This window comes from Andrographis paniculata, unplaced genomic scaffold (genome assembly GCF_009805555.1).
Source record: "Andrographis paniculata isolate CXL003 unplaced genomic scaffold, ASM980555v1 Contig57END, whole genome shotgun sequence".
Classification (NCBI taxonomy): domain Eukaryota; kingdom Viridiplantae; phylum Streptophyta; class Magnoliopsida; order Lamiales; family Acanthaceae; genus Andrographis; species Andrographis paniculata.
This window is the reverse complement of record NW_026137592.1, coordinates 766,809-776,554: the sequence shown is the minus strand read 5'-3', so window position 1 is coordinate 776,554 and position 9,746 is coordinate 766,809. Positions and strand designations below refer to the sequence as shown.

At 33.8% G+C, this 9,746-nt stretch overlaps 2 protein-coding genes across 2 annotated transcripts; one reads left to right on the top strand and one right to left on the bottom strand.

Annotated features, from left to right (window-relative positions):
• Positions 1-2,924: 2,924 nt before the first annotated feature.
• On the top strand, positions 2,925-4,412 carry LOC127257460 (NAC domain-containing protein 2-like). Its single transcript, XM_051283891.1, has 3 exons — positions 2,925-3,168; positions 3,267-3,544; positions 3,736-4,412. Exons 1-3 carry the CDS (start codon positions 3,003-3,005, stop codon positions 4,129-4,131), a joined length of 840 nt encoding a protein of 279 aa, XP_051139848.1. The 5' UTR covers positions 2,925-3,002; the 3' UTR covers positions 4,132-4,412.
• A 1,471-nt stretch (positions 4,413-5,883) lies between these two features.
• Positions 5,884-9,746, bottom strand: LOC127257148 (aldehyde dehydrogenase-like). Its single transcript, XM_051283488.1, has 10 exons — positions 9,333-9,746; positions 8,160-8,228; positions 7,980-8,076; positions 7,616-7,822; positions 7,435-7,550; positions 7,210-7,311; positions 6,966-7,138; positions 6,793-6,883; positions 6,527-6,676; positions 5,884-6,208 (listed from the first exon to the last, which is right to left on the bottom strand). The coding sequence occupies exons 1-10, from the start codon at positions 9,522-9,524 to the stop codon at positions 5,978-5,980; spliced, it is 1,428 nt and encodes a 475-aa protein (XP_051139445.1). The 5' UTR covers positions 9,525-9,746; the 3' UTR covers positions 5,884-5,977.

The window sequence follows — 9,746 nt, the reverse complement described above, 5'->3', positions numbered from 1 at the left end:
ATTTTTTTATGACATAGGAATTCGCAGCTCACTACTTGAAAATACGCACATAGTAAAAATAAATAAATATTTTTATTTTTAATTATTATTTTTAATTTATTTTTGATCAAATGAGCACGGACTTAGACAATATATTTAATTGTTCCATAGGCAATGTCATCGCTTATTAATAATACTATGTATAGATATGTGTATAATATATATATACACACAACATGCTAACGTGGCCAGCCCATCTCAGCAGTGGGTGTTCTTGGTTGTCTTTACGCACGTGGCCCATCCAAAAAAGACAAAGACACGCACGTGACAAACGTCTGCGTAACATAGGTGTGTCCGAGATGCGTCTATAAATACAATTTTCAATTGTAAGTATAATTATAATATATCTTAGGAGCTTATTTTTATTTATTTGCTTATATTGAATTGACATTAGTAAACTTTAATCGGAAATAATAATTATAAAAATAATAATAATAATAATAGATTGGGACATATCAAATCACAAAGGCGGCTGCAATTGGAATTTGGTCGGCTCGGAATTAAATTAAATATTAAATAATGACCTATGGAATTTTACCATTTAACAATAGGAATATTCTAATAGTTGTTGGTATTTAAAACTAATATTATACTGTTAAATAGGAAGTATATGAAATAAAATTTTAATCATAAAGTGGAATAGAAAGTTTGTTGGCCCACAGTTTGGCTACTTTTGTCTTTTTCTGTCTCTGTACTATAAATGAAAATTTAATTAATTAATTTATTTATTTTTTAAAATAAATCAATTAACCGATCGTCCTTATCTGCACCGATTAGTAATTAGTTTTCTTCTATAATGTAAATTCTCTTTTACTTAGAAATTGTTTTGTTATTAATAGTATGTTCATCCAACGTTTTTATAAGATTTTCAAATGAATATTATAAAAAATATAATATGCTAAACTTATGTAATTTACATTCGGTAGAAAAAATAATTTTTTTTAATATTTAAGTAAAGTAGATAAATAAAATAATATTAAAATATTATTTTAAAAAGATTAAATAATTAATAGAAATTTGAAGAAATTGTAGGAAAAATATAAAAACATTATTATTATAATTAAAGTATAAATAATAAAATTATGAATAAGTAAAATATACTATAAATAATTTGTACATAAATTTAGTGGATAGAAAAAAAAAATAATAACATAATTTAAAATAAAAAGAAAATATATCTGATAATAAAAATGAGCAAGTCCCAAGAATCATTTCCTAAAGTATATTTTCAATTCGTAGTACATTACAAATAGAAAGGCATATAAATTGGGTATGTTTGTTTCTTAAGATTGTTGGAAAGAATTTTTTTTATACGGGATAAATGTGCAGTGAATATAAAAATAATAAATACGCGAAGTTGTGTAAAATAAATAAATAAATAAATAACAAAGCAAAAAATACAGGGTGTGTTTATTTTGTAATTTGAATTATAAGATGTTTTTTTTTTTATGTTAAATATGAAAATAGTATAAATACTAATACTTTATTTTGAATAATTGATTATTTGAAATGATAGAGTGTATATATTACTAGTCTCACTTAATTTGTCTGATTTTTCTATACGTAATTTGTGATTTTTTAAAAATATAATTATATACTTTAATTACATTTTAAAATTTAAAATTTAAAATTTTTATTTAAATTAAATTATTTATTAATTTTAATCTTAATATATAATTATTTTTATTAAGTTATATTTATTTCATTAGGGCACTTTTTATTTACTTATTTACTAATTACACAGTATCTAAAATTTCGTGTCTAAACTAAATTGAATAGTTTAACTGGACGGGCAGAGTATAAATTTTGCGTAAATACATATATATTGTATGTTTAATAACCATTGTTATGTAAAAAAAAAGTTGATTAGGTGAATAAATTTATAAATACTGTATTAAAAATATATATATTCACCACTTTGTGATGTACTCTATCTATTACAGAAAAGAAATATATATATATATATTTTGTCATAAAAAATATATTTGTCATTTTTAGTAAAAAAAAATATGTTTAATAATATATTATTAGTCAGTAAAAGTATATAAGATAATTTTATTTTTTTTTTAAATTTTATGTGTAATGATATATTTGTAATTTACATACAAGTGAAAATATATAAAATAATTTTAATTTTTTTTAATTTTATGTGTAATGATATATTTGTAATTTACATACAAATTAAATGATATTTTAATACTTTGTATAATTACCTATGAGTGAAACATACCAGAATTATAAAAATAGTAATTTTAATTGGAATAGAGAGAGTGAGTATCATTTTTTTACTCTTGTATACTATTTTTTTTTATATAAAAAAATATTATTTCATTTGTATGTACTCTTTTGAGATTTTAATAGTATATTAGAAAACAATATTATTATATTATATAATAGAATTGTGAAAAAATTTTGATATTTTTGCCGTTTGACTTTATGTATAAAATAATTGTATATATAATGATATATTTAAAATTTTAAGTAAAAATTAAAAATATTTTAATATTAATATATAATTATTAAGATACGATAGAAATAATTTTAACTTAAAACTATACAAATGAAATTTAAAATTGCGACGTAAAGAATGTAAAATAATAAAAATATACAATAACAAGTTTAAAAAATAAATGAGTCTATCTTTTTTTAATGACGAAGTATTATAATATTTTTATTAAATTCCGAGTCCACCGTTTGCATGTTGATCCTACGTGTCAACGACGGCTGCTATACAATGTCCACGTCCGCATCCCTCCAAAACCGCTGACGTAAGCAATGACAGTATGCTCGTCCGCGCTCCTCCTTCAGCCACGTGTCACTCAACAAACACCTTATCGCCCACGTGTCTTCTAGAAGGTCCTATATATACCCCATCTTCCCCTGCGGTTTAACTTTCACAAAACCCTCACTCCTCTCCCCCGATACCACCGACCTTCACTCACTCACTTCTCCCCAACCCTACCATGGCCGCCGCCGGAGATCTCCATCTGCCGCCGGGATTTCGCTTCCACCCTACCGACGAGGAGCTCGTCATGCACTACCTCTGCCGGAAATGCTCTGCGCAGTCGATTGCCGTTCCGATTGTGGCCGAAATCGACCTCTACAAGTACGATCCGTGGGAACTTCCAGGTACGTACGGATTAGCGATTGCCTCTGTTTCAGATGCGATTAGGTTAGTTGGAAACTGAATTTTGGTTAATCGTGATTGCGTTTGTGATCGATTTCAGGTTTGGCTTTGTACGGCGAGAAAGAGTGGTATTTCTTCTCTCCGAGAGACCGGAAGTACCCTAACGGTTCGAGACCTAACCGCGCCGCCGGTAGCGGTTACTGGAAGGCCACCGGAGCTGATAAACCGATCGGACATCCGAAGCCTGTTGGTATTAAGAAAGCTTTGGTGTTTTACTCCGGCAAGGCGCCGAAAGGCGAAAAGACGAATTGGATTATGCACGAGTATCGCCTCGCCGACGTCGACCGCTCCGCCCGCCGGAAGGACCGCAGCCTCAGGGTTGGTAACGCTAATTTTCGCCGGTTTTCTGTTGTTGTGGTTGAATCGTTGAAATTGCAGGGAAATTAGGGTTTTGTTGATTTGAGTGATAAAATCAATTTGGGGGAAATGATGAGTAATGCTTTCTGATTGATGAAATTAGGTTTCCGATCAATCTAACGGCTGTGGTTAATCTGTGTGTATATATATAGCTGGATGAGTGGGTGCTTTGCCGGATATACAACAAGAAGGGATCAATCGAGAAGCCGCCGGCGACGGCGCCGCCGCAGAGGGAAGCGACGCCGGCGGAGGAAACAAAGCCAGCCGTGATGAAGACGGTGGCCGACGCGTCGCCGATGGTGTACGACGAGTTTATGTATCTTGACCCGTCGGAATCCATGGGGTCCGAGCACGTGCTGTCGCCGGAGGTGGAGAGCACGCCGAAGCTGACGGAGTGGGAGAAATCCACCCTCGGCTATCCATTCAACTACCTCGGCGGCGGGCCGCCATTGTCGGCGGCGGCGGCGGCGGCGCAGTTTCAGGGTGGTAACTTTCCGGTGGAGGCGGCAATGCCGGATTTGTTAGCCTTTATTACAAAGCAGTGCTGAGGTGAACCAATGAGGGGCGTCCACGTGGCATAGGAGACTTGCAGAATGACGAGTCTATGAGAGTGCCGCCGCCGGAGGAATATGAATGAAAGATTTGTGGATTTGTAATTTGTAGTTTAAAATATATATATATATATATTATATTAATTATAATTATTATGACAATTAGTTTTAGAAATTTGTAGTATAAGGATATGTGGCGCCGCCATAAGTTTGATAGTGTAGATACATTATTTATATTTAATTATTATTAATTAATGATTAATTTTTTTAATGCGGTAGTTTGTGGTCATTAATTAATTAGTAGTGTAGTGAATGATATGTCCGTCCGTCAGTCGGTCCTTTTCAGCCAACTATAAAGGTTGGGTTGGAAAGCGCGCACACAGCGATAAATCTTTTCTTATTTGTATTTATTATTTTCTCCCTCTCATATAAATTCATATTTATATAAATTGTTCATATATTTTTTATGTCACATATAATTTGATTTTTTTAAAAAAAAATAAATATATAGTATACATTTTTTATTATATTTTCAATTTTATAATTTATTATTTTTTTAAAAAAATTAATTATATTATTTAATTATTTTAATTTTAATTTATAATTATTTTTATTAATATACATCTTAATTATACATTAATTATATTTTACTTAAATTATAGTAGATAATTTATGTGAGACTGAAAAGAATATATTTATCAGATAAAATTAGAGAAAATATTTTTAAAATTTCATATTATTTTAAGATCATAAATGAATTTTATAAAAAATTATCCTACAATTAATTAATTTATGCATAAATGGTTTTTTGTCACTATTTATTTCTACATAAATGATTCTCGTCATTAGAGTTGGAATCGACACGTTCTTGATAATGAGGTTCGTTGGTGCTTATTTAGTATTGACGTGTCTAATTTATTAGTTCGCTGGTGATGATGATGTTCGCTGGTGCTGATTTAGCATTGACGTGTCTAATTTATTAGCTCGTTGGTGTTGGTTTGGCGTTGATGTGTTTAATTTATTAGCTCATTTGTGTTGATTTGACGTCGATGTGTTTAATTTGTTAGCTCTTGGTGTTGTTTGGCGTTGATGAGTTTAATTTACTAGCATCATGTGGGTGATATATGCACTTTTTTATTTTTTAAAAAATTTATTATTAATTTTTAATGTAAAAAAATAAAAAAAATCACTTGTTCTTATTTTTAAAAGTTTATTGTTAATTTTTTATGTAAAAAAATATTAAAAATCACTTGCCCACAGCGCCAAATTAGCACCGGCAAATCATATTATCGACCACCTATTAATTCGATTTTTATTTTATACATTATAGTACTTTAAAAAAATAAATACATAATCTCTATCTTGTTTTATAGGACCTCTTTTAAGAAAAGTAACAAACCCACTCTAATCAGAATAATTTTGTAATTTAAATTTTATTGTTCTAGGTTTAAAATTTTGTAGCTTAATTAAGTGATACAACAGGAGAGCAAACGTAACATAGTCAACGAACAGATGTAGCCAACGTACTTTGAAAATTTCCTCTTAAATTAAAACAGAAACACATTTTATTAAAAGAAGAAGTAAGAATAGTTCAAAATCTATATTAAGTATAAATAATGTGAACCATAATTGACATTTTCACCTACTTGGGCCACCAGCTTTATTAAGGCTTTGTATACTTTAGCTTTGGGATGTGAAATATGGCAAAATAAAGACAATAATATTTGGCCCATCCTGTGGCAAGAAATCTCACTAAAATATCTATTTATTACGAACCTTCTTCAAATGTTGAAAAGTTTTTCTAAGGAAAACAAACATGCAGTAGTTGTAGTTTTAGGAGATCTTACAGTCCGAAAATGGCACGAAGAATGCGAATTATGTTGCCGCTCAATATAGCTTTGAGAAGGTTGAGCTTCCGAGTGGTGTATGGTGGATATCTAGCCGATATGTCGCCTTTGAAACTCCGTACCAAAACTGCCTTTTTGTGGCTGAAAGCGTCAAACGAGAACTTCCCGTGGTATGCTCCCATCCCACTTTCGCCTACACCTCCAAATGGCAATCCATGCTCCGCAAGCTGCACCAAAATCTTTGCTTAGTTAGTTAACTCCGACTAATTATGTATATGTATATATATATATATAGACATACAACACACAATATCATTACAGATAACACATAAATTATTAAATATTAATAAAATTAAAATGATACTATTGATTACATTCGGGGCATCGGTAAGTATCAACTGACAATACATGTTTTTATTTAATACAGTATAGACTGTGTTAAATAATTGTATTGCTAGGTTATGATTAAATAAGTTGCAAGGGATTCTAGAGCTATTATCCGTGCTTCCTCTTAATGTCTAGTAGCTCGGGGAGAAAAGGCTTACGTGCAGAGTTGTGTCGTTGATGGTCATGCCTCCAGCCGAGACGCCTGTAATGAATTTCTCCTCGAGCTTTTTGTCACTCGAGAATAAATATGCAGCGAGAGGCTTTTCTTTGGCGTTGATAAAAGGGATACTATCCTCGACTTTGTTGACCTTTCACATTTGTAAGAACAAAAGGTTATTAAGTCGAAACAATTAGAAGAAAGGAAATGTGTCTTGCATCAAATATGCCATCCAAGAACTGTGTTCGAAAGTTTATTGAATTGTACCGTGATAATGGGGAGCAAAGGTCCGAAAATCTCTTCGCCCATGACTAGAGAGTCTCCCGGGGCATCCAATATAATCGTGGGAGAAATCTTGCTGCAAGAAAAAGACACATAATATGCATATATCCGGACTGTTAATTCAGCCGAAAAGGCGAATACCAAGTTCAGGAACTCACAGATTGGTTTTATCTCGTTGGCCTCCGAACACAATCTTATCAGAAATCTTCTCATCGTCCAATAAGTTAGCAACGCGCTGAAAGTGGCGAGCGTTGATGATTCTTGCCAAATCATTCGATTGCAAGGGATCTTTTCCGTAGAATTTCTCAACTTCAGATGAAATAGCATTTATCTGCGTAGTTTATTATCAAGCAACGATGAGATCAAATGCATTTTTATCGATAAGCATAATTCAGTACATACCAATTTTGGCGCAAACTCATTTGAAGTCAAGACATAGTCGGGCGAAACACAGGTTTGCCCACTGTTGCAAAACTTGCCTGCAGCTAGTCGTCTGGCTGCAACCTTTTAACAACAGAAACAAAAGTTACATGGGATAATCAATCGAACAAGAAAGAAAGCACGGCAATTTAACACATTGGATTCGAAGAAAGGGTTGCCCAGATTGGGATATATAAAAAGGCTTACTTTTAGGTCGACATTCGAATCAACCACAGCCGGACATTTCCCACCAAGCTCCAAAACCACAGGCGTAAGATGCTTTGCGGCAGCAGTCATTACAATGCGGCCAATCTTGCTATTCCCTGTAAGATCGCTTTGTTATTACAACAAGAACGGCATAAATCAAGATGATTGGTTTTGTTATTACCTGTGTAGAATATTTTATCCCAATTTTGCTCCAGCAAGGTAGTAGTTTCAGGCACACCTCCTTCGACAACTTTCACAGCAGATGTATCCATATATTGTCCAAGAAGCTTTGCAAGTGCCGAAGATGTAGCCGGGGCAATTTCTGATGGCTTCAACACGACAGCATTACCAGCTGCAATAGCTCCAATAACTGGGTCTAGAGACAACACTGTTTGGGGATACAAGATCAGAATCGGACAAGAAGAAGACAACACACACAAGCAGTAATCTAGTAAAATATAGCATCAAGTAAGGAATCATCGATAAAATAATACAGTTTACATCAATTAAACAAAGTATGCACTTGAAGAATAAAATTAACTTACAGACGGGATAGTTCCACGCTGATATTATCAATACAGCACCTAAAGGTTCCGACACAATTTCGCCTGATGATGGGAAAGTGGTCATTGATGTTTTCACCTGCAATGAAAAACGGCAGCCCGTGAAAATTGTATCCATAAATAAATACCAAACCATAACATTTGCATTGGTCTTGAATTTACCTTTTCTGGCTTCATCCATCGACGCAATTCCTTCAACGCAAACTTACAAGCCTTTGCCACTCCCGCAATCTATATGATTTACAAAAAATGTCGGCAACGTTAATGAAAATAATTTGTTAGTTCAGCTGGAGCACATGAAATGAATTCACACATAGAAGAATTACAGAGGAATTCATTGTACATCATAGGATTCTATTGATCCTCCCATGTGCACACAGAGATAAAATTATTTTACTCAAGTTCATCAACTCTGCCTATCGAAGAATTTCAAATACCACATCCTTCTGTAGTTTCATCCAAAATCATTTTAGAACATAAATTAAACAAATACTGATACTGGCATCTCTCTGTTTCCCTTGATTGTTTTCAGAAATACCACAAAATTGTGCCATGGTTTTCCATATAATTTGATTCAAGAAGATCTCACACCGTATCCAAAGTCGCAGCACGTCTCACATACGATATCTTAATATCAAAATCAAAATCAAAATCAAAACCAGAACAAGAACAACTCCAGTTCTAATGATCTTCAGAAAGAGTACCAAACAGCCATGGATCTTCTATCATGACAAGTTCACCTACCACATAAACCAAACGTGTTGTAATCCAATCGATAGATTTTTCTGGAGGTAATTTCAAGCCTCATACATGTTCATTTAAGAAATTCATCAAAACTCGATGCACAATAGAAGTATGTAACAATTGCTACATCAACCACAAAAGACCAGTAGAGAAAAGGTGAAGCAGCTGTCAATTTCCCCCTCTTTAGGCTAGAATCAGAATTTAATTTTAGCCTTTTTGCAGCGACGTAGGTGGAATCAAACAATATCATTCCATCATCAGCTATGGTATTCGATTTTTGTCATGTGTCGCAAGTCAAACTAACTCAAAGGATGAACCCTAGAATCTCCACCATTAATACCTCCACCCCCAACGCCATAAATGCTACTCAGAAAACGACAAAAAAAGAAAAGGAAAAAGAAATCCTGAGCATCCATTCAATTCAAGGAATTATAAACAAAACACCTATGAACAGCCAACACACAATCCCGATGCGCGCAGGAATTCCAGAACAAAATTTCCACCAGTCCCCCAAAAAACTCGCACGAACGGAATCCAATCCAACAAGTCAGACGCATGCAATCGCGAGTCAAATCACACAGGAAAACTCACCTCGAACACGAACGCTTCATGCTCCGGCTTCCTGAGGTCGGAATACAGAGCTTCCGCCAACTCCTTGTCATGGCAGGTCGCTACCTTCTCAAGCGCCTTCAACTGCGACGCTCGCCACTCGTAACTCCTCGTCTTCCCCGTTGAGAACACCGCCCTCAAATCCTCCGCCACCGTCGCCACGCCAACCGCCATGCCGCAGAGAATATTATTCTTAGAAACCCCCAAAACTCCGGTATTGCTAACGTAACCGTGCTGTGACCTCTGGCCTCACTCACTGCCCTACATACACATATATATCTATATATATGTATGTGGCGGTGTTGTTATCTTCGTGACAGACGGTGAGCTTAGCAGATATCAGCCACCGCTGCGAATTGCGATTGAAAGGCCGTTGAGGTTCCAATTTTGGGAGAG

What these genes read in the sequence shown, in the direction of transcription:
- LOC127257460 (XM_051283891.1), top strand. Translation starts at nt 3,003, where the DNA reads ATGGCCGCCGCCGGAGATCTCCATCTGCCGCCGGGATTTCGCTTCCAC. An exon ending in CGATCCGTGGGAACTTCCAG is followed by an intron (nt 3,169 to 3,266) that starts GTACGTACGGAT and finishes GATCGATTTCAG; the next exon opens with GTTTGGCTTTGTACGGCGAG. An exon ending in GGAAGGACCGCAGCCTCAGG is followed by an intron (nt 3,545 to 3,735) that starts GTTGGTAACGCT and finishes GTATATATATAG; the next exon opens with CTGGATGAGTGGGTGCTTTG.
- LOC127257148 (XM_051283488.1), bottom strand. Translation starts at nt 9,524, where the DNA reads ATGGCGGTTGGCGTGGCGACGGTGGCGGAGGATTTGAGGGCGGTGTTC. An exon ending in ATGAAGCGTTCGTGTTCGAG is followed by an intron (nt 8,229 to 9,332) that starts GTGAGTTTTCCT and finishes TAAATCATATAG; the next exon opens with ATTGCGGGAGTGGCAAAGGC. An exon ending in AGCGTGGAACTATCCCGTCT is followed by an intron (nt 7,823 to 7,979) that starts GTAAGTTAATTT and finishes ATCCCCAAACAG; the next exon opens with TGTTGTCTCTAGACCCAGTT.